This window comes from Paroedura picta, chromosome 18 (assembly GCF_049243985.1).
Source record: "Paroedura picta isolate Pp20150507F chromosome 18, Ppicta_v3.0, whole genome shotgun sequence".
In the NCBI taxonomy this organism is placed as follows: domain Eukaryota; kingdom Metazoa; phylum Chordata; class Lepidosauria; order Squamata; family Gekkonidae; genus Paroedura; species Paroedura picta.
The window spans coordinates 18,803,736-18,829,796 of NC_135386.1; the positions used below are offsets into that span (position 1 = coordinate 18,803,736).

Sequence of the window (26,061 nt, forward strand, 5' to 3'; positions counted from 1 at the left end):
CCTTCTGGGGATTGTAGGCGACGGAGGCGGAGGGGAAGATGGCGCTGCCCGTGCTGCTGCTGCCCCTCCCGGCGCCGCCGGGGCCCCTCGCCCGCGCCAAGCTCAGCCCGCGCCTGCAGGCCCTCGCCGGGACCGGCCTTGAGCGGGGAGGAGGAGGAGGAGGAGGAGGAGGCAGCCTCGGCCACGGCCCGCCCGCCCTCGTCGCCCTGCCCGCCGACTGCCGAGAGTGAGTCAATGGGGGGGGAGGGAGGGGGAGACGCCATTGGCGGTTATGCAAATGAGGAGGCCCCGCGCCCGCCTCCCGGGCAGCCCGGGAGAGCCCCCGCCCTGAGGCGGTTCTCTCAGAGCTCTCTCAGCCCCGCCCACCACGTTCCGCGGAGAGGGGGAGAAAGGCGTTTGGAAGCCGCTTTGCGCAGTGGAAAGCGGGGTATAAAAGCCAAAGCCCCCCCCCCCCCCCGGTCTGCTGCTTGCCCCAAGACGAGGCCCAGCTCGCCGCCCTCCTGCTTGGGCCGCCTTCGTGGGGAGGGGTTCTGAGACGGGGGCCGCTGCAGGAAAGGCCTGGCTGAGAGCAGCCTGCGGGGCGGGGGCCCACTGTATGAGACTGGCTCTGAAAGGACCAGCCCTTCCCTGCCTGCAGCGTGTGGCTCTTTGGCCCCCTCGGCCTCGACGCCCGCTTTACAGAAATTGACAGTCATGGGAAGCCGCTCCTGGGGTTCTGCTTGCCTGCCACAATTTGAAGGCTGAACGGATTAGTGTGGCTTGTGCCTTGACATTTGCCCAGGGCAGCTCCTGTGCCTGTTTCTCTCGTCGTGGGGTCAGTTTTAGAATTGGGTGTGCTTCCCACTGGAGCAGCGGTTAGCCAAGGCTTCTGTTTTGCAAGCCACCCTCAGCAGAAAAGCAAATGATAAGCGTATTCAGTAAATCAGAATTGATGCAGAACGGGCGACATCTTTACGAACTACAGTATGCTTGCTTGGACGGTCAGAAGACATGAAAGAGAGGTCACAGATATATATTTAAAATATTGTTTCCCAGCTTTGTGTGGGAGAATATCGAAGACAACAATCCAGTAACGGACAGACTGAAACTGCTGACTGTCAGCCAGACCCATGACCTTTCTGTATATGAAGTTTTCCCAAAGGCTCGAAAATGTGACCTGACACTCTTGCACAGCTGCTGTGAAGGCAGGCTGAAAAAGCTGATCGAACAAAAAAACCTCAGTGAGTGACCATAAATGTGATGTTAATTTGAAAAATTGCTCTAGTTTATTTGAGGTGATGAGTAGTAGGGTAAATCCATGGCCTAGACTGGGATTGCTCTGGGAGCTCCTAGCCACAGGGACTGAAGCCTGTGAGGATGAGGTGCAGCTTGATTAGGGAGGCCTTGAGAGTGTGAAACTGGCTTACGATGAATGAGCCTTCACTCTGACAAAGTCAGTATTGCCAACTCTGGCTGACAGCAGCTCTCCAGGGCTGAAAGCTGAAGGATTTCGCCTGCCCTCCTGCCCAGTCCTGTAAACCAGAGATGCCAGGGATTGAACCAGGGATTTTCTGCCTGCCAAGCAGATGCTGTGCCACTGAAGCGTCTGAGGTCTTATCCATCCCCTCCTGCCTGGTCTTTTTAACTAGAAATGCTGGCAGGGATTGAACCGGGGACCTCCTGCCTGAGCCATGTATCTTATGAAAGTTGCAATGCAGTCCCTGTGACCTTTGAAGGATGTAACTGTCCTTGGGATTGCCCAAAGTGGCAATTTGAAGTGCATCTGCACTTGCTTGTGCAGGAAAGACCAGCAGTGGCTTCTCCTTTCGGAGGGTGGGATGGGGTGAGAGAGAGAGCAATTCATCCCCACTTCGTTTTGCTGCTGCACCTGAGGACATCCTTTCCCTCTCCTCATTCAGGCTTGCCCCCCGTCTCCTCTATAAGAGTGCTCTCGTTTGAAAACAGCAGAGCTCTCCTGATTCTCAACAACTGTATTGTCGTGCGCCTCGCTTTCCCGAGGGGAGAAGGGGAGGCCGAAGAGCTGGAAGACTGTTTCTTCTTTGACCTGTCGCCACAAGTTTTGGAAAGGATAGTAGATGCGTCCTTTTGCAGAGGCGTCGTCATCCTGTTAGACGAGTCCGGGTGGATATGTATCCTTTATAGGGAAAGTGTGTGTGTGTGTGTGTGTAATAGATCTGAGGTTTGTTGGAGGCTATGCAGCCTGCCAAATCTTGCATTTTTTAAAAAAGGAAGATGAAATGCCAGTCTCTATATAGAATCTCAGCTCTCCATCTGTTCTGTTGTATTCAGCTGGGGTTGAATATTTAGCTGGAGCTGTGCTTATTTCTAAGAAAATTCAGTGTCTATAGAACCAGTGTACAGCCATGGTTGTTCTTCAGTTGGTTCATGCTGATAATAAATCAGTAAAAATATCAGTTGGGCAAGGTGTTCTGTTAGCCTCAGGGCCTCCTCCCTCTGCAACATGAGGATAGTGATCCACCTACCTCACCTGTGGCACCTGAAGCAGCCATACCTCTGGAAAAGCTGCCAGAATAATAGCATTCAGAGAAATGGAAGCAGCAAAGAGAAGGTAAAACAACTGTATAAAGTCAGCACTCCACATCTGCACATAGGAAAGGTGCAATCTACTATAGGTCTTTAGTCCCCTTCCAGGGTGGAAGAACTTGTGATTCTGCAGAGCCCTGCTCTGCCCAGCAGAAGCAAATTCCTCTCCTGGTGGCACAGTGTCATTTGCCGTCACAGAGCATGGCAGACGCCCCCAGTTCTCTCGCAAAGGCCAGGCGCGTCCAGGGACATCACGGCTTGGGTTTGCCTGGGCTGGCCAAGATTCTTTCATGTGTTATGCTTCTTATGGGGCAGGACCGGTGATTTCCCTTGACATGAGTGCAAAGATGTCTTTGATGCGGTAGGTGGGATGTATCTGGCCTATGTTGACGTTGCCCTTTATCAAGCAGAGGGGCCAGGTGAGAAGAAGCCGGCCGTCCTGTCACCCCTTGCCTCGCTCACAGTCTCGCACGACCTCCGTGTCACTGTGATCACCGACTGCTCTGGCAATGCTGCGGCTGTCGACTTTGATTTGTATTTCAAGTAAGTGTTTCAAACGATGCTATCATGCGCGTAGATTTTGGGGTTTTATTGCCTGCTTGTTTTCTTTGAAGCAGCATTCTTTTCTGGCTCTACTTCACAAGAGCTGTACAGTAACTTTCTGGGTTGGCTCCTTAAGGTGAAACGCAGGGAAAAGATGTTGCTCGGTCACCCCAATAATATTTGGGGTTTTTTGCTTGCCGAAGTCATTGCTGCCATGCCGTTTAGCTGGTTTATCCTTTTTTAAAAGCCTTCCGAGTTAGATTATCACTGGTCTATCTGAAAAAGTTTCCCTAACCTTTAGCTTCCCTTTGGAAACTTTGTACTGGTTATTAACAGGACCTCTGTAAGTTTAATGTGAAACACCCCTCCATCCAACAGAGATGTCCCTCTTGACCACCTGAAAGTCTGGCTTCAGTTGTCCTTTTTGATACCATGTCCAGACAGTCTCAGAGTCAGGTTTGCATTCTGGTCTGGAAGCCCACCTGGACCTTTGTTGTACCTTAAAGAGATGAAAAGGCAGTCACAGTAAGCACGGCACTCGAGGGGTGCAGTTCTGGGCCTGTATTTAGCCTGGTGCTATGGAATGAAGGACCGCTGCATGTATCCCATTCTTTGTCGTGGGGGTTCTTCCAGTATAGGGAGGCAGCTAACCTATAATGGACGGGAACATCTCTTTTCTGACAGGGAATATCCTGGACACTTACTCTGCAAGAAAAACGTGGACCATCTCCCTGTAGAACATCTGAAGGAGGTGGACGAGGATGACCTCAGAAGCGCTGATTACAGCATGACGCTTGGGAGCCAGGCGTTTCGGACAGACAGGTATGCCAGCTCATCTGCTGCAGGAGACGGGCTGGTCTATTCGCAGACGGGTGCCGTTTTACTGTTCTGGCACGAGCTGCTTCTTTTGTGATTAAAATAACTCAAGAGAGCAACGCGGGAAGAGTGGAAGCCAGGATCCCTAGCGTGCCAAATGTGTGTCGTGAAGGGAATGCCCAGGAGCCACCTCAGCATGGCCAATCAGGAGCCCTGGTGGGCAGAAGCCCTGCTTGGCCCTGCTTACTTGATAGAGCTTAAAATGACGGCACCCTCACCTTCCTCCTTTCCCTAGGTCCTGGAAGGCACACTTGATTTCATTATACGAAAGAACCAAGAGTGTCTATTCTCCGAATTCAGTAGCTGATGTTTACGTACCTTGGTATCAGCACCATCTCCATCTAGAGCACCAGGACTGTGAGATCCAGGATGCTTCTGAGCCCTCCCTTGTCCAAGACGTCGCTTACGTCTTTTCAAACGCTCGACGGAAAGATCATAAAACCGCCAAGGAACGAGACCGGCGGTGGAAGAACATGCATCCGGGAGAGCCAGAAGATGGCGTAAAAATCGACTGCAGATCTGTGACCGGCTTCAGTGCCTTATTCACCATCTCAAGTGAGAGCAAAGGACTCACTCTGGCTCTGTGGGATTTGGAGACTCAAGACCTTGTGCTTTCTCACGTGGGCAAAAATTCCTTCTTTGTGGAGTGTGGCCAAGAGGAGCCCTTGAGCCTTATCCTTTCAGGTGAGAAACAGCAGGAGCCACTGAAGGCCAAAGGCTCCAGGCTGGGAGTTGTCCTTCAGGGCAGAAGAAGTCTTAGTGCTTCAGTGTGAGACAGTAATTAGAGGGAGTGGGTGCTGCCATGTGGTGCTGATGGTGCATAATACATGTGACACGTCTCTCGTTTTCTGTACTTGACCCTTCAGAGCCTGGCCTCTCCTTGGTTCTGTTTGGCTTAACTCAAGAAGAATTCTTAAACAGACTGATAATCCATGGAAGCGCCGGCACTGTGGATTCTCTTTGCCGTCTCAATGGATGGGGAAGATGCTCTATCCCCATCCACGCCTTGGAGGTAAGGACCACGGCGTGACTGTAGAGTTCATGTCCCCTGCCATGTCGGCTGGCTGGCGGGCCTTGGCAGACCCTGCTGGCAGGCAGCGTGCACCTCTGCCAATACTCCCCAGCACCAAGCTGCTGCAGGACCTGACCTTCCTGTGGCCACAGGGTCTGGGCCTCTGAATCTCCTGCTGCAGGGCCTTCAGTTGCCTTTTGCATTTCCTGTCAGCAGACTGAAGTTCTGCTTGGTGAGTCAGCAGCAGCGGGGAGGGGAGGGGAGGGGAGGCTGCGCAATTGAACCCAGCTCTGCAGTCAGGTCTAATGGCCAACTGGTGGCTGAGGGTCCCAGTTTAGTGCCTGCCTAGCTGTACTTCTTCACAGCCATCTCCTTTTTGCCTAGGCGGGCTTGGAGAATCGTCAGCTGGACACTGTGGATTTTTTTTTAAAGAACAAGGAGAATCTTTTCAGCCTGTCTTCGACTTGCTCCTCACAAGACCAAATGTCAAGAACCACCTCAGATTTCTATTTGAAGAGTAAGTAAAACAACTGGAATCTAGAAACAGGCTTTCGCTCTTGGTGTGAAGTTTTGCAAGTATAGTGAACACAAGAGCACGGGGCTCATCTGCTTGGGATTCACGCTGTGACCCCCCCCCCCAACCCACCCCCATCAAGGGCTAAGAAAGGCCTGAGAAGGTGTCAACTTGGGAGAGGTTCCTTAGGGTAGCATTGCACCCCATCTTTTTAAAATGCCTAACAGGGTAACCCCCCAAGTGAATATGGGGGTCCGCTGCATCCCTGTTTGTTTGGGCCCTCTGAGGGGACCTCCTGACCTGCCTGCATGTTTTGCATTTCTTCTTGCAGGCGTGGAAGAGCTGAGGCCGGCCTTGGACTTGCTGTGTTCAGCCATCCAAGAAAACGACCTGGAAGCTCAGAGCAAGCACTTCTCCGAGCAGCTGCTGAGCCTCACGCTCAATTTCCTGAACAAACAGCTCTGTGAGATTTTTGTCCACGTGGAAGGTGGGGCTGAGTGCGGGCAGGCCACAGCACCGCTAACTCCACGCACCTCCTGCCTTTCAGTAGAACTTAACACACACACACACACACACCCTGCAACCTCAGCGGGCTGCCTGCTGCCCTGCAGTTCCTGTTCTGGTGAATGAGGGTGGGAGTCCCGTGGTCTCTCTGCCTGTTCTGTCCCACCCAAAGCTCCTTTGCCGAGTGGGTCTGCACAGTAGCCGTGAGAGAGGAGTGAGGCTGAGGGGGCCTCACTGGCCGGAAGCCACGGCTCAATAAGGAGCGGCCACTTGGTCTCCTGGGGACCCCTTGGGCCCTGCCTCCCTGCTCCAGTTCTCTTCCAGCACTGGGTGGCCCGGTGGAGGGGGTGCTGCCTGGATAGAATGGTGGTTTGTGGGGACTTTGCCTTGGTACGCTTGCAGGGGTGTGCCTCAGCACAAGGGAGGGGCCTGATCTGTGGCTGGCTTGATGAGTGTCCCATTAAGCCACTTCCTGATACTCTTCACAGAACTGGATGAAGATCTGAATGGATGTGTGAATATTCTAACCAGCTACATCACTAAACTTCGGGCCTTTATGATAAAGTTCCCACATAAGCAGCCCAGCACCCCGAGCACCCCGTGGGACCCTGCCGAAGAGGTTCCCGGAATAGAGCAACGGCAGGCGTGGGAGCCGCTCAGCACCGAGGTACAGGGAGCCGGCCCCTCCGGAGGCGCTCCCCACCCCCTCACTATAAGCCCAGAGCAAACAAAGAGGGTCCGTGGTCAGGGCATGGGGCAGTGTGTGTTCTGCAGCGGGAACCTCCATGGATTGGGTGCAGTGCGGGGGGGCGATCAATGCACTTTGCTCTCTCAGTTCTGGGAGTTCTTATTTATGCTGCTCTTCCCTACAAAGAGGGCCCTGAGCAGTTCCCCTCCTGCCACCCACTAGATATCCCACACCGGGCTAATCAGATTGGAGGGTCTAAAAATGGGGGTGGGGGGGCAAGGTGAAAGAGGGAGGCCCGTATCGTTACCCGACAGCCATGAGCCTCATCCTTTGGTCTGTTTTGCAAGCCCCGCAGAACGTCGACAGCTCCCTCAGGGCCGGATTTCAACTGGCCATTCATTCCACCAGGTTGAGCTGAAAAAGTCCTGGCTCCGGTCAAACTCAAGCGAATGTCTTTAGGGCCAGGCACCAGCAACAAGTTGGTGTCTCCAGAGTGTGATGCTCTCCGGGGAACGTCTTGGGCGGGGCAGTCCCTCAGTCGGCCCTTGACGGTCGATCCCAAGGTTGAACCAGGGCAGCTTCCCAGCCTCCCCTGCCAAGAAGCACTTGACTTTTTAGGCAACTCCACAAGCGGTGGAGCATACTTTGGGGGATTTTTTTTACCCTTTCAGGAAATGGTTGCCAATGCTGTTTTAAACAACAAGCTGCCGGAAGCACAGACCTTTTTGCGGATGACGGGGAATCCCGCTCAGAAGCTGGAGGAGCTGATCCAAATTGGGCTGGGCCTGGCGTACGGGAGCCTTCGGAGGGGCGTCCTCCAAGAGGCCTCCACACTCTTAACAAACATGGTGAGCTGGGGGGGGGAGAGGAGGGACGACACACCAGCCATGTCCAAAATTCCACCTGTGGCCTCTTTGCAGATCCCGCCAGTGGTCTGCATTTTGGAAACTTGCTGGTCTGGGACTGTATTAAATAAATAAAATGAAGATGCCCCCAGTGAGGTGCTGCTTTGCGCCTTCAGGTGCTCAATCGGCTTGGGCCTTCGGAATGTTTCCTTCGGAAGAAGAACAGGAGAGGTCGACTGATAACAGCACCCTTTTCTCAGCTCCCTCCGTGTTTTGCTTAATGGGAAAAAGCAGCATGGCGGGTAGGGGGAAGTTGGCTTGGGGCTTGGCCTGGCAAAAGTTAAGGTCTTAAAACACCCTCGAATAGCTCTGTGCTTTGTAAAATGTTGTTATGGGGACCTCAGTTCCTTTCAAAATGTGCGCCATTTTTGTGTCAGGAATCTCCTTTTCTGTAAAGTCCTGTCTATTAGAACTCGTATTGATTTTCATTTTTACCCTCACCTTTCTCTAAAGAGGGCAGGGGAGTGAGTGCATAGCCCCCTCCTCCTCCTCCAGTTTTCACAACAGCCCTGTGAGGTAGGTTAGACTGAATGCAGGTGACTGACCCAAGGCAGAGTAGGGATTTGAACTCGTGGCTCCCAGGTCCTAGACCGACAGTCTGACTTCCACACTGGCTCTTTTTGGGTAGGGATTCGACGTAATGGAGCAGCTGCACAAAATATGTTTCTACACCAGTGAGCAGCCTGTCCGGGACTTCTTGGTGAGTGAAGAAAGCCTTATGTTCGGGGGCTTTTTATGGGGTCTGATGGCAGCCTCCCTCCGCACTTGGTCGATCCACCTGAGTGTTCCCTTTTCTTTGGCAACCCCAGCAGAACTCTCTGCCCGGTCATCAGCACCTGTGCTGCACATGCAGCAAATTCCCCTCCCCACCCCCTGGCCAGTCCTTTGCTCTTCTTCCTGATGGGTCGCCAGTCTCTTTTCGGCTTGGGAGGCTCACCGATGTTTAACTCTTTCCAGGTGAAAGTGCTACAAGAGGAAAATTACTTTTCAGAGTCTGAAGAGGAAATCATCAGCTTCGTATACCAGCTGGAGAATGCTTACTCACGGGTTTCTTGGGAGAACACTCCCAAGTGTTCTGACTTCCCGGTCAGGTAATAAATCCACAGCCATATTTTTGGGGGGGAAACAAATCAGGGGTGTGGTGGGCGCAACAGACCATGGCGGGGGTCTCCGGCCTTTTTGAGTGGCGTCTTTCAGATCCTCACTCATGAGGATGGATGGCTGCTGCAGGAGGTAGAGAGTGAGGTCATGCCTGACCTTCATAGTCTCTCCTCAACCTTTAAGGCAGAAGATGTGATTGGCAGGATGTCTTTTATCTGCACGGACAATCGGAAGCCCCGGGTGGTGGGGTTGGGGTTGCAGAACCTCCAAGTGATGGGTTAGCCCCCCTGCCCTCTCCCCTCAAAGAAACAGCCTCACGGAGATGTGTTTTCCTCATCCTCAGGCAGCGGGCGAAGGAAAAGGATCCGTCCGGCCACACGGCTGCTTGGGATGCACTACTGAATTGTGATAAGGACCGCGTCCATAATGAAGAGCACAGAGTGATGCTAAACTGGGCTCAGTCGTGGGATCCGGTCACTCGAGAGATTGTCCTCCTGCCCACGCGTTCCCCTGAAGGCAAGGAGGGTTCTGTCGTGTGGCTGCAGGGCTCTTCCGGACTGGGCTTTGGGCACTGGGAGTCCTGGGGAAGTGGATAGAAATGCAGTGCAGTCTAGGCAATCATGAACATAAGAAGAGGCCCTGCTGGATCAGACCAATGAGGATCCATCTCATCCAGCCTTCTGTCTCACTCTCAGTCAGCCCCAGGGCACAGAGGCCAAGTCTTTCCCTTGGTGCTGCTTTCTGGCTCTGGGCCTTGTGATGTTTCTCCTTATTCTACCCTGGTTGCTTTTATTATTCCCCGTTGATAACATCCTGACCTTGTAGATGTGCACAGCTGAGGCAGTCCGTGCCGTGATGACGTATTCCTATATATTTTCTGTGAACACAGAATTCAAGGCATGCCCTCCAGAGGTTCTTTGGATGTATTTGTCATCCTGGCACGACTGGAGCAAGCTCAGTTCCTGGATTGCAAGCGGCCAGTCGGAGGGTGGCATCGGGGGCTGGCCAGCGCTGACCCCGGAGGCCCTCGACAGAAGCACCCGGTGCAGCTGGTACATGAGACACGCGATATTGGACCGCCTGGCTCGGTAGGTGCCTTCTCCCAAGCAAGGGTCCCGCTGCTGCCAGGCTTTCCCACGGTCCCTGGCCAGGCCGCTGCGTGCTCCGCATACAACTGCGGCTGTCTTCTTCTTGACAGAAACGGGGTTTTTGCACCGTCGGAAGTAGAAGATTTCACCGGCCTTCTCCAGAGGCTGGCTCTGGCTGGAGGCGTGATGCAGGACCCACAGCCTGTCCCAGAATTCTCGTCCCCCGGGGGCTTCGATTTCCATGCCTGTTTTGCCCTTTACTGCTTAGACCACGGACTGAACCATCTGCTCTACACCTATTTAGACTATTATCGGTAGGCATTTATTACAAAAGTAATTGCTGCACATGTATGGATCTCATCGGATCTCAGAAGCTCAGCAGGTTCGGCCTCTGTTAGTACGTGGAGGGGAAGTCCCGGGTTGCTGTGCAGAGGCAGACAAGGGCAAACAGCTCTTGAAAGCCCTGCGGGGTCACTGTGAGTCAGTCAGTGGCCATTTGACAACAACAGCAAAAGAAAGCAAGAAAGCGGTTGATAAAAAAGTGTGTCCTGTGACGCTCGTGTATTTGCTGGGTTCCAGTTCTGCAACTTGCATAGCTGGACCCTCAAAGCTCCCAGGAGAACTTGTAGGCGTTTGGGCGGGCATTTTAAAAACAGCCACCCCGTTTGGGCCCTTGGCATTGGCTTCCTGCAGACGAAGGAGGAAGGTTCTTCCCTCAGCCTTTCTCCTGGGTCTTCTCCCGGTTGCCCCCAGCATGCTGTGGCCTGAAGCTGAGATTATTGTGTCTTTGGTTTCTTTCAAGCTTGTTTCCTTCCAACTGTCCCATTTTGGGGGATCAGGCCCTCCATGAAGCTCACCCATGGTTTGAATTCCTCGTGAGGTGCCGAGACATCGCCAGCCGACCCGGAGGTAGGTAGGCCTCACTATTTGGGACGCCATAGCAGGACCCATCTCGGTGTCAGGATGGTTCCAGACGAGGTTGCACTCCCCACCCCTGCAAGGGTCAGGTTGGCAGCTGTGGGGGAGGGGGCTCCTGGGCAGGGCCTTGTTCCTCGATGTCCAGGGGGCTTTCTGGATAGGCAGGATAGGCAGGCCACACACCCTTTTCAGCCTGATGGTTAAGACTTCAAGGTCACTCATAACAATTGTCTGCATTTTAACTTTCTCTTTTCTTCAGCCCCCTGAAAGACCAGTTATGGGGCAGAGACGCAGCATGTGAATATTTCAAATAACCAGTCAGTTTGGAATAAAAGGTGTTCATTGTTCATTCTCCCCACCCCCACCCCGCCCCCCTTCCAGAGGCAGAGATGATTTTTCAGGCTAGTCTGGCCAATGCCCAAATCTTGATTCCCAGCAACCAGGCCAGCGTGAGCACCATGCTTCTGGAAGGACGGACGCTTCTGGCCCTGGCGACCACCATGTATGCTCCAGGAGGAATTGACCAGGTGGGTCGGAAGGGCACTCTTCCCATAGACTGGCAGAAAACGTCGGGGGTGGGGGTGGCATCCCCTTAGCAGCCTCGACATGGCTGGAGCCTGTTCTGAGCCTTTCTGGTGTAGATGGAGCCTCCAGTCAGGTATAAAGGACCTTCTGTGGCTAGTCAGTGCAACAATCCATTCCTCTTTCTTTGCAAGTCTCAGCAGTAGCAGCTGCTTCTTTGTAGGATCCCCCCCCCCCCAGTCTTCAGGTTACAACGAGACTCATGCTTGTCTTTTGCTGAGCCAGACTCCCATATCCGCTTTTCTCGTATTCTTGGCAGGTTCTTCAGGATGGGAGTGGAGGAGAGAGTCCTCCCAAGAAGGTGGATGCCCAACTGCTCAGGATGGCCCTTGCTCCATACCCCAAGCTCAGAGCCGCCCTCTTCTCTCCACTGGCCTCTCATGGCACCGTGCCTCTGGACCTCTCTCTGTACCATCTCCTGCAGGTACCCTCGCTGCTGCCCTCCTGCTCCCAGCTCTATGGGCTGCAGCTCCACTCCAGGCATGCGGGGCTCCAGTGCTTGGTTCTCTCCATGCCCAGTCTCCAGTCTTGTCCCCTCTTAGTTGCAGCTGTGTGGCATTTCCGCCAGACTGGAAGCTGGTCTGACTCCACCTTCTTCCTGGTGTTGAAACAAGAAAGTCAGATTATTGTGGAAAGCAGACTGCTTGATTATCCCACCGATCACATTCACGGCAGGTTCTGATTCGGTGCAAGGGACCAAAAGAGAACCTCTCCTGTCTTAATAAAGGGCTCTGCTGCCTGAGCTGCATAGAGTTAGTCTGTTGACAGAGCAACGTTTGGCTTGTCTCACTTTCCACAGACCTGAGGGGAGTTACAGGAAGACAATGGAAAAATAGGGGCACCGAACCTGAAAACATGGTTTTAATTTACGAGCCAAGCGGAAATGAAGGGGGAAATGTCACCTTCCAAACCCCATAGATGATTCCTTTCATGCTGTCTTTAGCGGCCTTCTTGGGTGTGGACGAGGCTCATACATTTGAGCCTGTTACTTTGCCGCATGTACTGAATTAATACTGCATTTGTGCATTGCTTGAAACCCTCCTGCAAGTTTTGTCAGTGTTGCTTGTTTAGGATTGTTTTCTAACTTTCCAGGCATTAGCTCCATTCGATCCTGCTAAATTGTTTGGGTGGCAGCCGGCAAATTCTCTTGCCATGCCCGGTAAGTAACTTTCAGCACCTCAGGACCCCGTCAGAGTCAGGGTAGGTCACCTCTAGGTGTATTCTGTGAAGCTGGCCTCTTTTGGAAGCTGCTGAGGGATGCTTCTTGAGCAAGAACAGTCTTCTGGGGTTTCACTGCCCCAACTGGTCTTCTGAGTGGAACAACAGCGGATTGGACTGGATGGCCTCTGTGGGCCCTTCCAACCCGGTGAGTCCACGAGTCTAAGTAAATGGGGGTTGGGTTAATAGGAATAAGGCAGCAGGATGCATGAAGATCACCGTTTGCAAGTTCTCAGTGCCTGAGGCGGGAGAATGGGTGCCAGGGGTCACTCCTCAGCTGGCAGAAGGTGGCACCAGGAAGGAATTTCGAGGCTGTCCAGTGTTGGGGACAAGCCTCACTCCAAGAGGAAGGCCATGTTTGTTGCTCCTGGGATCTTGCTTGGAAACGTTCCCCCAGCCTCAGAGGGGCCTGCTCGGTGTCTTCCCAGGAGCTGTGGAGCAGCACCATCACTTCTACAAGATTGCGGGGGGGGGGGGGGGTTCCGAGGCACACACCTGGGCCTGAAAGCTTTTTGCTAGACTTGTGAATGGCAGATGGCTGGCTTGCCAGCCGATGAAGGGACCGGAGCTTGAATTGCTCCAGTGACCTCACAAGCAAGCGTGGGAGAGAGAGAGTCAGGCATGCAGGCAGCCATGTTGGGCTGAGCAGCAGAACAAAGTTGGACTCGGGGAGCACCTTTGCTGCCGGCCGCATTCGGCTGGTCCTGGTGGGGCTTGATCTGAGGCCGCTTCGACTTCCCAGCAGATTTTCTTTGTCCTGTCCAGAGGCCGGCAGCTCCCTCCCTCACTTCTCCTGCCCCAGCCTCGTCAACAAATACGCCGTGATGGAGCGGCTGGACTTTGGCTACTTCTTGCAGCGCGAGCGCCCCTCCTTCGCCTTTGGGACCTTCCTAGTCCGGCAGCTCCTCAAGAGCCAAGCCCCCCAGCAGCTGTGAGTGCCGGCCCGTGTGGTGGGGCTTGGGCCTCCCAGGGGAGCTTGGAGCGGAGTGCGCAGCCAGCCCCTCCCTGCTCCGAGGGCCACGTGGACATTGCCCTTCCTTCCTTTCCAGGCTCCAGCAGGCTGGCCACGAGGCCTATGCTTTGGCCCTCTCGTGCTTCCACGTCCCTTCGGTGGCTGCTGCCTGTGTCTGTTTTTTGGAATTGCTGGGCCTGGATAGCCTGAAGCTTCGGGTGGACGTCAAAGTGGCCAACGTGATCTTGAGCTTCATGTCTCGGAGAGAGGAGCCGCAGCACAACTCCATCCGGGAGTCCTTGGGTAGCGTCTTTCGCACTATTCTTGCAGTCACTGAAGGGACAGAGAAGCCCAGTGGAGCTGCAGGGGAGTTCAGGGCTTTAAGGGCAGAGTGGCTCAGAAGTGCGGAGCATTGAGCTGACCCTCTCGGGCTGTGCCTGGGGATGCGCAAGAGGTTGAGCATCTGTAAGGAGTGCAAAAATCCACAGCCGTGTCAGAATGACTGTAGGGAGACATTGGGGTATATACCTTAGGATGTTTTTAGCTGCTTGTGTAATAGAGGCTGATTTTTATGCAGGGTGGAGGGTAAGCCGGATGGTGGGGTCACAAGCAGAGTGCCTCGAGGCCCACCGAGGGAAACAAGGCGGGTCTAAGTGGCTCCTCCTCTTCTGTTCCTAGTTGAAAAGCTGGCTGAGCTGGCGGAGGGAGTAAAAACAGCTGCCGAAGAGCTCCTGGTCTGCTTGGAGGAAGCGGTTTGGGATAAAGTGGAGCATCAGAACATCAAGAAGTGAGTCAGCCCTGTCGTTCCAGGCAACCAGAGGGTTAGTGGCTGGGGCGGGGGCGGCAGACCGACTTCTCACCAGTTACCACGTTGTCTCTGTGCAAGGATTTTCCTGAGGGAGGGTGACCCTGGTTGTGTGCACTTTCCCCGCTTTCCCTTGTGGCCGAGCTGTCTGGAGGGGTGACTTAGCAACACTCTGCTTGTAGCACGCAGTGACTCTTTCAAAGGCCCATAGACGGCCAATCCCCCCCTGTGGCTGATGGCTGGCTGAGGAAAGGGAGCCTTGTCTGTCTTGGTGCAGGACGTCCAGCGGGGCCCGGAAGCAGTGGTCCTTAGTGGCCCAGTTCTGCCGGCTCCACCACCTGCGGCTGAACCCCTCCTACCTGCGAGAGTGCGCCCGGGCGAATGAGTGGCTGCAGTTCACGGTGGAGGCCCAGAGGCACAGCGCCCAGCCAGCCGAGGTGAGGAGCCCAGGAGGATGGAGTCATGTGAGGGTCTGCAGTTTGGAGGGCCCTCTTGGCTTCCATGCCCAGAAGATGAGAGTCCATTTTGGATTTTAAAATAAAAAATACGAACAAACAAAGCTTCTGCTGACCGGGCAGGGAAGGCAGCCCTGCGTGGGCCCTCCCATTTTGGCTCCCTCTCTTGTTGTAGTTAGGGTGTGGTGTGTCTTTCCCTTTCCCAGGTCCTGGCCCTCCTCCCCGACTTTGCCCGGCCTCTGCAAGACCATTTGTGGTTGGCCTTTGAGAGCTTACGGCCCCCCCTCCCACGCAGGGGAGGTGAAGAAGGGGGCAGCCCTTGTGGGCTGGAGAAGGAGCAGGGCAGCCCCCCCTCAAGCAGTCTCTTCCACATCCTCCTTCGGTGCCAGGGCCAGCCGCACCCGTGGCGCTACCTCCTGGGCAGAACCCTGAAGCACCGTGCCCCTGCCCTGAGCGTGCTGGCGGCCTGCTTCCAGGTAGGAGCTCCCCTAGGGCTTGGGCAAGGGACCTCCTCCTTTTTCTCTCTCTGACTCCCCTCTCCCTTCTGCCCATGTCCACACGTTCGGTAGGAAGCCGACATTCTCCACTGCCTCTGTGTTTGGGTCGTGACTTCTCTGGACAGCTGCAGCACGGGGGAAGTGACCGACCACATCGAAGGCTCTCTGGAGACCCATGCTTGGGATCTTCAGGACTTGGCCACCCTCTGGCGGGTCTTGTTAAGGAGGCAAAGGGTCAGAACTCTCCTGCAGGGCGTTCAGCTCTTCCTGAAGGTGAGCAGCTCCCTTGCCCCATCCTGGCAAAGGCCTTCCCTTCAGGGTTTGATATTGGGGGGGGGGGGGGGGGGCTTGAGCCAAGCCTGCTGTCTCGGTTCTGCCAGGTGAGCCTCTCATGTTGGTCAAGGGCAGGCCCTCCTAGCAGCCCTGGCACCAAGGGTCAGAGCCCCTGGGAGGCCCTCTCTGAGCCCCTGGGAGGCCTGCTTGGCTGGCAGGCAAGCAGTTCCCACCTTCATTCCCCCCAGAGGGCCAGGATGTCCTTTCTTGGGCCAGGATCTTCCTTGGGGCACCTTGAAAGCGCCCGGTTGATGGCATTGGAAGAGACTTGGGGCTGCAGAGAAAGCACTGCTTCCCCCAGCTGCCTGCCCCCTTTTCTGAATGAAGGAGGGCTGCCCTTCCTCTCCCGCCGCTTTCTCTGCAGGGCTTCCACTTGGACCTCTTGGGAACTGCTGTGCCCCCGTCTTGGGAGCCACTTTTACCAGCATGGGCGTGTCTTTCTTCCTCCCTTCAAGGACTCTCCTTTGCTGACGGCGCTGGAGGTGTACGGACTGTGTATGGACCACCGAGATTACCCTGAAGCTCAGGCCAAACTCCTTGAGCTCCAAGCAAATCTTTCAAAAGTAAACAAAACTGTTATTGAACTATTTAGTGAGGAAGGTGCGGGATCCTGTCACTTCCGTGTGCTCTAGAATGTCATGTTTTTCTAGGCGTAGAGTTAACTTGCCTTGTTCACGAGGGCTTGTCTTGTTCAGCTCATTCTTGTTTTTGACGTCTGCCGTTCAGGCTGGCTGAAAATGTTTTATTTTTAGCTGGCGGAGGAAGGCATCCTGTGGTGGGTTTTGGATCCCGCTGGGGCCAAGCAGGACGGTGCCAGGGGCTTGCAGGGCCTTTCTGTTTCCAGGGAGAGGGACTCCCAGTATGGGGGGCCCCACAGGTTTGCGGGAGAACTTTGTGTCGTCTTCTGCGCAGCCTGCTTTTGGGGGTTGAGACAAGGACCTCCAAGTGGGACCTTTGGCCCAAGCAGATTCTCAAAGATGGGCTGTGTGGTCCCGGCAACATGGACCTCCATAGCTCTTCCCAAAACAGCCCTGTTAGGGATTGTGCAAAACTGCCTGCTGAATTGGTGGCAGAGGAAACTTTTACTAGGTCCCCCCTAATCTAATCCCCCCCCCCCAAGAAAACAGCCCCTCCCTCTGTGGCCAGGGTTTCCGCCTTCAGCAGAACGCTTGCATTTGTGGCCTTCATTTTGACCAAGGGCGGGGGGGGGGGGGTGTTCAGGGGCCTGGCTAATTTTGGACGGCTCTTCATCAGCTTCAGGCCCTGGCTGAAGAGTCACCTCCCCTCCTGCCCGTGCCGTGGCTGAAGTCGCAGGTCGCGTTTCTTCTTGAGCTGATGCTGCAGCAGTGCAGGACGCAATACGAGCTGCAGAACCTCCTCCAGGTGTTTGCTGCGACAGACACGGCTCTTCCTGGCGGTGAGGACCCACTCCTTGGGTTTTCCCTTGGTGGGCTTGGTTGGCTGCTGCGCACTCACCCTCTAGGGCGGGCTGAGATTTCGTCCTGAGCCCTCAAAGAAAGGAAGCAGGTGTGGACATAGGGTGGGCTGGGGAGGGGGGGAAGCAGGGTCGGTCTTCCTTTGCTGTGTCCGACTACTCGGGGCCGCTTAGCGAAATTGCAATGGCTGCCGTGTGCCTAAAACAGCAACACGAGGCTGCCCTTGGAAACGCCAGAGAGCATATGAACTGTTGCAAGCCATCTTGAGAAATTCAGTTGTGAGAAGGATTGTGAATAGTTTTGCAAACAGAAACAAGATCGTTTTGAGTGGCAAATAGTAAGGGAACCATGAATTCCTAGGGGGCTGGAGACCAGGAGATGTTTGGCGGGTCAGCAAAGAGGGGCAGTCTTGTTCAGCCCAAGTCCCAAGATCCTCCCTCTCCCTCCCTCCTTCCTGCCTCCCCTGTTTGGGGCACTGGGGCCTGGCCCCTTGTGAAAGCGCTTGTCTGGGCAGTGTGCTCAAGTATCCTGTTGTTTGCTCGTCTGTCTGCCTGTCTGTCTGTGTGCGTGTGCCGCCGCTGCTGCTGCTGCCGGGCCCAGGGGCAGACATGAAGAAGCTGAGCAAGCTCTGCTTGCTCCTGAGGGACTCCTCCATCTCCATCAGTCGCTCCCTCCTGAGCAGTTACACGTCTGAGAATTTCGCAAACGAGTGCAGAAGAATCCTGGAACAACTTCAGGAGAGGAGCTTGTTCTCAGTGGCACGGGACGTGGCAGAAATGGCAGAGCTGCCCGTGGACCACGTGGTTGTCCAAGAGGTATGCTGGACTCGCTCATGGATTTCCTTCCCCGCTTTGTATTTTGGAGGCCGTGGCATTTCCCAGCAGAATCCCTTGAGGAATGGGAATGGATCGATCTGTGTGCCCATCCTTGCGTGTAGGCAGCCCAGCAAACTGGCCCTTGACGGGCGAGGCTACGGAGGGCTCCTTCCGCCCCCCCCCTCCCTGTTTCTGTGCCGTTGGTGCTCACTGGTCCTTAAAAGCAACTGAGAATCATTGTCTTTGCAGATGCTCCAGAATTTGCACCTCTTGAAAGAGGTTGGCCATTGGCCTCAGAAGCAGACGAGGATTGAATTTTGGAGGAAATGCCATGAGACCTTTGCAAGGAACGCGGTCTTGAATCAAACAGCCTTTGATTTCTTCTCCGCCCAGGCAGAGGCGGTGTCTGAGCTGCCGGACAACGAGAGAAGGTCGGCATTCAGGAGAGGCGGCTTCTGCTCACGCTGGCCGGACATTGGCTGGCCAGCAGTGATCCAGTCCCCCTCGAGGAACTGGAGGAGACGGAGCGGAAGATCTGGCTTTGCCACATCGCCCAGCACGCCTTGAGCCGGGGCCTGGGCCAGCCAAGCCAGGTTCTCTCAGCAGATCTCCATGAGCGGAGAGCTCTCCTTTGACACGCTGGCCAAGGAGTTCTCTTTTCCAAGCTGCCTGCCCTGAGCTCCCCCGAGTACTTGCGGCTGGAGCGCTTGCCTTCCCGAGACTCCTCGCGGGCTGCCCTCCCGGAGGCGGAGGCGGGGTCGCTGGGTGTCTTGGTCGGGCGCCTCCTCGACGAGGGCAGCGTGCACGAGGCCAGCCGCGTCTGCCAGTACTTTGACTTCTACAGCCGAGACGTCCTGCTGGTCCTGCACTGCCGAGCGCTGGCGGCCGGGGAAGCCCTCAGCCCCGGCTGCCACCCCGAGATCCAGGCCCTCCTTGCCCTGCAAGGAGATGGGGAGGAGGAGGAGGAGGCACCTCCGAGCAGGCGGCTGCAGCGCAGTAAGGAAATGGCCCTGGAGGGGTCGGCTGGGGGGAGGTTTGGGCTGTTCCCACCCTCCCGCTGGTTCTGACTGGGGGGGGGGGGGGTCCTTTCTCGGCAGAGTGTGTGAGAGAGAGAGAGACACGTTCTCTCCTCTCACACTGCATTGAGCGGCTGCCATTCTTCCTCCTTCAGAGATTTTCATTGCTGAGCTCCTCTTTCAGATGTGCAATTTGCAAGATTTTCTAGGGCAGCTGATAAATCCTTTAAGTGCTCCTTGAACTGCTCAGCTGGCCCTTCAGCCGGAAGACAGAGCACCCTCACACACTCACACACACACTCACACACACACTGCTCGCCCCTGTTTGGCTTGTGGCTCCAGGCAGCTTTGGGCCCATTTGGCTGGGCCTGCTCCTTTGCTCTCCTGAGTCTTGCTCTTGATTCCAGCCGCCAGCCTGGAATCCTGGTCCTTTGTGGGGATCCCGCATTCAGGCGACAAGGTTGCAGCCAGCCTGCAGGCCCTGACGGCCGAATGCATGCACGGGCGGAACTACTGCCGGCAGGTCCTCTGCCTCCACGAACTGTCCAAGGTACGTCCCTGTCTGGAGCTGGGGAGGGGGATGGGGGCTTCCCCAGGCCTCTCCAGGTGAGAACCGAAGGATTCATAGCATCCTAGAGTGGGAAGGGGCCATACAGGCCATCAAATCCAACTCCCCTGCTCAGTACAGGATCAGCCTCCAGCATCCAGGAGAAGGATCTGGCCAGCCAGTGAGGGGGAGCTCACCATCTCTTTATGCAGCTGATTCCACTGCTGAACTACTCTGGCTGTGAACATTTCCCCCCTGATATCTAGCGGGTACTGTTCTACATGTAGTTTAAGCCCATTCCTGCAGGTCCTCTCCTCTGCTGCCCACAGGAACCTTTCCCTGCCCTCCTCCAAGAGAACCATCCAGTCCCCCCTTGTTCTCCAAGCTGAACGCTCCCAGGTGTCTCAGCCTTTCCTCACGGGGCTTGGCCCTGAGCCCTGGATCACCTTCATCTGCTCCCTTTGTCCACATCCTTTTAGAAGTGAGGCCTCCAGAACTGCACACAGTATCCAGGTGTGGTCTGACCAATGCTATGACACTTTGCAGTTCCAGTGTGGTGCCCAAGAATGCATTCACCTTTACCACCGCGTCACCTGTCTGCTCGTTTTTAGCTTACAGTCCACAAATATCCCCAGTGCACATTCACACCCACTGCCACCCAGAAGTGGGTCTCCCATCCAGTCGGCAGGCGTCTCATTTTTGTGACCCAGATGTAGAATTCCCTTCTCCTTCTTGAATTGCCTCTTGGGCTCATGTGCCTCTCCCTCCCTCTTCCCCTCCCTCTCCCTCTGGTCTCCGCTGCTGATTTGGCAGGAGCTGGGCTGCTCCTTCAGCGAGATCTCTGCCCAAGACGCTGAGCAGCTGCTTCGTGCCCTCCTGTCCTCTCAGCAGCCAGACCGGTGCAAGAAGGCGCAGGCCTTCATTGCCACCCAGGGGCTGGCGCCGGAGACAGTGGCAGAGCTGGTGGCCGAGGAGGTCTTGCAGGAGCTGCTAGCCCCTCCGCAAGGGGAAGGAGGTGAGTGAGACTGGCCAAGGTGTGCTTGACTGTGGAACCAACTGCTTCTCCGGGCACAAGGCAAGGCGGGTTCTGATGCAGCTTAAGACGGCCCCGGCCTCTTTGCTGCTTCATTGAGTGCCAATCTGATGTCCTGCCCCACAGCCACCCCCAAGTCCTTTTCATTCCCACGACTACCACCAGCGCAGAATTAGAGCTGGGACGGTCAGAAGCAAACTAGTTCAGTTGAGGAGAGAGGGCTTTCCACCTGAGCGAGAGCCTTCTCTGGGAATTGGCCTCCGGCCATGGTGGTGGTGGTGGTGGTGGGGGGGGGGGGGTCTTGCCTGAGAGGATCAGCCTGGAGCAAAGTTGGCTGCCTGTTGCCATGGCTTCCTTTTTGTGCCCGCAGGACAAAACCAGGTGCTGAATGCGGCCGAGGAGAGCCAGTCGTTCCTGCAGCTGGCCAAGCTGTGCCAGGACTGCACGCTGGTGGGCTTGAAGCTGCTGGACAAAATCTCTTCTGTGCCCCACGGGGAGCTTGGCTGCAGTAAGTGCGGAGGCCAGCCGATGGGGAACAGGACGGGGATCCCTGGGGACTCTGCATGAATCCAAGCACAGGACTGAGGACTGAGCCCAGGGTCCGCTTCCCCCTCAGTGTGCCCAGGGTGGGCATCTCGGGGTAATTGTCCTTTCGCTAGGAGAGGGCTCAGGGCTAAGCCGGTGCAGAAGCCATGCACTCCAGTGAGCGAGGGCAGGCAAGGCAGATGGCGCACAAATATATGAGCAGTCTGAGAAGCCCTCCTTCCCTCCCTCCCCTGTGCCTCCTGGACTCTAAGAACCGCATTACAGGGGAGAGGGACAGAGGCCCACGTCCTGCTCTACGTCCTGCCGTGTGTGTGTGGATGGGGGCGGGGGGGGGGAATGAAAGGAGGAGGGAGGCACTGGGCTCTCTGAGATCAAGGGAACAGTCATCCAGAAGAGATGGGGAGGGCCTCTCTGCCAGTCCCCCCCCCCCTGACTCTGAGGAGCATTGCAGTGCTCTGTCTGCAGTCAGAACCAGCCGTGCAGGTGCCTCCTGTGCAGGGGACCCCTGAGGTCACTGAGCCGCTCCAGGCACCTGGCCTCCTGTCGCTGTTTTCCCCACAGCGGACCGGGGGAGGGGGTGGAGGCCGGCTCAGAGCCCACGCAGGCAGCCATGGGGTGTCCTCAGGCCCTGCCACCTCTCTCCTGCCTGCCTTAGCCACCGAGCTGCTGATCCTCGCCCACCGCTGCTTCAGCCTGACCTGCCACATGGAAGGGATCACTCGTGTCCTCCAGGCGGCCCGGCTGCTCACCGATGAACATCTGGCGCCCAGGGAGAAGTATGGCCTGGTGGTATGTAGGGCTCCACCCGCTCTGTTCTCTCGGGGGGGGGGGGACCCCTGACCCCTGAATGCAGACCCCTTGTGCCCTGCCCCTCATGGAATCAGTCCCGGCAGACCAGGCCGTGGAGTGTGGGGCTTGCGCCTCTCCCTCCTTCCCCTCAGGGCTGCAGGAGCTCAGACGGCGCTCTCCCCCAAGGTCCGCCTCCTGACTGGAATTGGCAGGTACAACGAGATGACCTACATCTTTGACCTGCTGCATGAAAAGCATTACTTCGAGGTGCTGATGAGGAAGAAATTGGATCCGGTGGGTAGCCTTTCCCAGGGGGTGGGAGGGCTGGGTCCCAGGTGTACACGGCAGGCCCTTGCCCGGCGGGGCTCATGGGGGGCACTTGACACCCGCCTCCAAAGAGCTTCCAGCCTCCCTGTGCCAGAGGCCTCACCCTGGGAGGGGAAGCAGACGTGGCCATGTGGATGCGGCTCACCATGAGCGGAAGGCTGTGCTTTGTGTCTTGAGTGGCTGCTTGCATGAGCCCCCCCCCCAATCCCTCTCCTTCCCTGCCTGACACCCACAGCCCCCCCCCTCTCCCCTGGCAGAGTGGGACCCTCAAGACGGCACTGCTGGACTACATCAAACGCTACCGCCCCGGGGACAGTGAGAAGCACAACATGATTGCCCTCTGCTTCAGCATGTGCCGGGAGATCGGGGAGAACCACGAGGCAGCAGCCCACGTGCAGCTGAAGCTCATCGAGTCCCAGCCGTGGGGTGAGCGCGATGCCTGCAGGGAGCCACGGTGGGGGTGGGAGTGGGGGTGGGGGCTCTCCGGGGTCATGGAAGGAGGGAGTCAAGGCGGTGGTCTCTCTGTCACTGGCCTGGTAGGCAGCAGGGCTTCTTTCACCCACAAAGTCCGGCCTTTTGTTTGGGATTCCCCCCCCCCCTTCAGAATATCACCAGTTGGCCTTGGCCCCCTTCCCTTGCTGGTCTTCTGGCTCCCAAATCAGGCAGCCTCCCCCCCCCCCCCCCCCGGTCCGTTTCAGAGGAGAGCCTCCAGGACATTCCGAGCCTGAAGAAGCACTTGATGAAAGCCCTGACGCTCTTCCTCGATGCGGCTGAGAGCTACTCCAAGGCAAGTGGGGCGGAGATCAGGGCCGGCGTGGTCGGGTGGTTGGCTTGTCCACAGCAGCTTCTGGAGGCACCAGCGTGTGTGTGAGGAAGAGGTCGGGAATCGCCTTGGTCTCTCTCCCTCGGCCACGTCCAACAAGCATAGAGGCGTTGGGGCTTTGCCTCCTCTGCCAAACAAACAGGGAAGGAAGGGGCATGGCGGGGGGGGGGGCAGGTGCCTCCAATGGGGGCTCACCTGGATGCTAGCCCCAAAAGGGCCTGCCCTGCCGTCCCAGCCGCCTCAAGACCAGCAGGAGGTGCTGGCCTCCATCCCATTGGTCCCCTTTGGGGAGGCCAAGCCAGGACAACGGCCGGCCTGCCTTGGCCCTTGGGCAAAAAGCCATTGAGCAGATCCTTCTCCTAGCAGGAAAATAAGGAAGACCTTGGGGGGGGGGGGGTTATGAGGAAAGGGTCCAGCCCACTCAGGAGGAAAAGGAAGTGGTCTCCCTCAGGAAGCCTTTCCAAAGCCAGAAGTCCGGGGGAAATGCCTGTGGGAATGACTGTGTGGGAAGCGGCTTCAACAGGCCAGGTGGGTTCTCCTGGGGGAAGCTGCTCTGCCTCCCGCCTTCCCCAGGGCCTGCACAGGGCAATTCCGGCAGGGGGTTAGCTGAACAAGGCTGCCAGGCGGTCACAGGAAACCTCCAAGGGGGGCCATTGGGGGGTCCAGGGCTCCCTCCCTGCACGCCTGAGCCCCTCCTCTGCTCCCACCCTAGGACTTTTGCGTACGCCAGTCCTTGCGCTGCCGCAGGCTGACCAAGCTCATCACCCTGCAGCTACACTTCCTCAGCACCAGCCGCACCACCAAGCTGATCAGCCTCCGCCCCCAGGAGCTGCTCGAGTGCATCGTGAGCCTCCCCAGGTTCTACCAGGTAACGGGAGGCAGGGGGATGGCCGAGCCACGCTGGGCCAGTCTGGAAACCCTCTAGCCGAGCATCCAAAATCCCTCTGTGGCTAAAGAGACCCCCCGAGGCATCTCAGTTCTCTTCCTGCCACCTATCGGGGTCTCCACCCCCATCTGGTGCGCCCAGAGTGATTTGTTTCCTAAACAGAAAACCCTCAAAGGCTTCTCCTCAGAGTCAAGACGCCAACCCTGAGATACTTTTGGTTGCTCTTTCATTGACTCATCCACCCTACCTTTTTATTTGTTCTGTTCATCCAATTTCTATCATTTAATTTCGAACCAAGGCCACCTATTAGTAAGAGGACACTTTTAGGTTCCACAATTTGGACTCAAGATATTTCTTCAATCTGGATCTTTTAATTATTGATTTACGATGTTGGGAATTCCTGTGCTGCTACTCGACAGTGGCTGGAGTCTGGCTGCTTGTATGATTACAGTTTTAATATTTATTTCCTCTATTTGTTCTTCCAAAAAAGCAGCCATAAGGTTTCTGAATAAAACAAATATTCTGTCTCCAGTTCAGGGGATAAATGCTCAGTTGACTGACGCTGCTCCGTCCCCACAATCTCCTCCCTTTCTGCCCCCAGGCGGCCATTGTGGCTGATGCCTATGACTTTGTCCCAGACTGGCCCGAGGTGCTGTATCAGCAAGTGATGGTCAGGGGGGACTTCAGCTATCTGGAGGAGTACAAGCAGCGAGGCCTGCTCAAGACGAGCACCTTTGAGGACATTGCCCGGAAGTGAGTCATACCGGCGGGGCTGGGGAGCTGGTTCCCTTAACAGCCAGGGGGCTGGGCTGGGCCAGGCAGCTGCTGCTGGGGAGGAGCCTGTCTCCTCCTGGGGCCTGGGCCTAGAGCACCACTCCCTCTTCTGGTCTGCCCGTTTTTGAAAAACAAACACTTACCTCTCCCCCTGAAGAGGGTTCTCAAGTCGTTTATGAAATCTGGTCTAAGCCATAGCTAAGAAGCACCCAGTTTGTGGCAGGGGAGGAGCTTTTGGGAGGGAGTCCCCCAGTTCCCTCCTTGCCTCTGAAGGCCTGAGCTATCAGGGTTTAGGGCTTGGTGGCTGCCCGTGAGGCCGTTACCCAGGTGCCCATCTGTTCCAGGCTGAAACAGCAGCCCAGCAGCACGGCCCCTCTGAAGAACCTGAAGAGGCTCCTGACCTACTGCGAGGACATCTATGTGTATTACCAGCTGGCCTACGACCACCAGCTCTACGATGTGGTGACGATGCTCCTGCAGGACCCCCAGACAGGCTCCTGTTTGAACGACCTTTTGGCAACCTAGTCTGGACCTTGGAAGGCCAAATGGAGCCGTGTTGAAGAGAGCTGCGGTGGTCCAGCTGTAAGCCAAAGGCAGCATCCGGGACAGAACAGGCACCCCCCCGCCACACACACACACACACACACACACACACACACGGTGCCAGTGACAAGCAGCAATGGCGGCCACACTTGGCCCAGGCCTTTTGGAAGAAGTCTTTGTTTGTGCAAACAGACAGTCATTTCCAGGAACTCCTGCGAGGAGCTGCTCGGGATGTGCTGAGAAGCTGCCTCAAGGGACCCCTCCGCAAGAGAAGGGAGAAGGTGCTGGTCACTCCCCCTCCCTCCCCAGTAGCCCAACTGGTCTGTGAGATTCACAGTTGAAAGAACATTTTGCTGTATAGATATGTGCTTTGTAAGTACCGAACCTGCAGGGTATTAAAGAGACCATTCCTGGGCCATATTTTGTTCTTCAGGGCTAAATTTCATTTTCTAAAGAAGATGCAGATAAGTCTTGTGGGCATCCGAGTTTCCTCCAGGAACAGCCCCCACCTGCCCTTCACATTCAGAATAGAATGCCTTTATTTGCATAAAACACCTTGTAATTTATTTCCATAAAGCCTCATGCACATTTCCTGATCCTCCCCCCACCCCCCAAAAGACAAAACTTCAGATTTTGCTCACATGTTTCAAAGTGGTTTGGGGATCTTTGCTGGCTGCCCTCTCCAGATGCTTGCGGGAGGTGGAATTAGGGCTGGGAGGCTGAGCACCGAGGGACACAGTCTCAAATCTCCTGTTCACCATGGCAGCAAAAGGAGCCCTCTTTGTTTCCCAGTCCCTCCTGTGACTCTGCCCTGCTGACATCACCCGAGAGTCTCACATGCCCCGCAGCAAGCCTCCACCTGCCAACACCCATTTGCGCCACACAAATTATAGGAGCTGTGGATTTTCCTGTCAGACAGATGTCTGGTCACACACACACACACCCTGTGCAGCTGGCAAACTCAGCACAATCGGGGTTAACTATGTAAATC

At 56.0% G+C, this 26,061-nt stretch overlaps 1 protein-coding gene across 1 annotated transcript; it reads left to right on the forward strand.

Moving 5' to 3' along the window:
• On the forward strand, window positions 1–25,490 carry SPG11 (SPG11 vesicle trafficking associated, spatacsin). Its single transcript, XM_077317619.1, is given in 43 exon segments — window positions 1–226; window positions 1,036–1,220; window positions 1,899–2,129; window positions 2,892–3,087; window positions 3,772–3,909; window positions 4,199–4,647; window positions 4,830–4,975; window positions 5,360–5,492; window positions 5,821–5,976; window positions 6,482–6,660; window positions 7,353–7,529; window positions 8,215–8,286; window positions 8,544–8,677; window positions 9,031–9,203; window positions 9,577–9,775; window positions 9,886–10,089; window positions 10,578–10,684; window positions 11,075–11,220; window positions 11,535–11,699; window positions 12,368–12,434; window positions 13,259–13,424; window positions 13,543–13,748; window positions 14,124–14,232; window positions 14,528–14,687; window positions 14,912–15,181; window positions 15,275–15,475; window positions 15,991–16,098; window positions 16,790–16,952; window positions 17,572–17,786; window positions 18,036–18,215; window positions 18,218–18,363; window positions 18,365–18,438; window positions 18,441–18,782; window positions 19,210–19,352; window positions 20,163–20,364; window positions 20,753–20,890; window positions 21,584–21,717; window positions 21,904–22,011; window positions 22,302–22,470; window positions 22,743–22,831; window positions 23,580–23,735; window positions 24,355–24,506; window positions 24,872–25,490. Coding segments are annotated over 43 exon segments (7,257 nt in total). The 5' UTR covers window positions 1–38; the 3' UTR covers window positions 25,053–25,490.
• The last annotated feature ends 571 nt before the right edge of the window (window positions 25,491–26,061 follow it).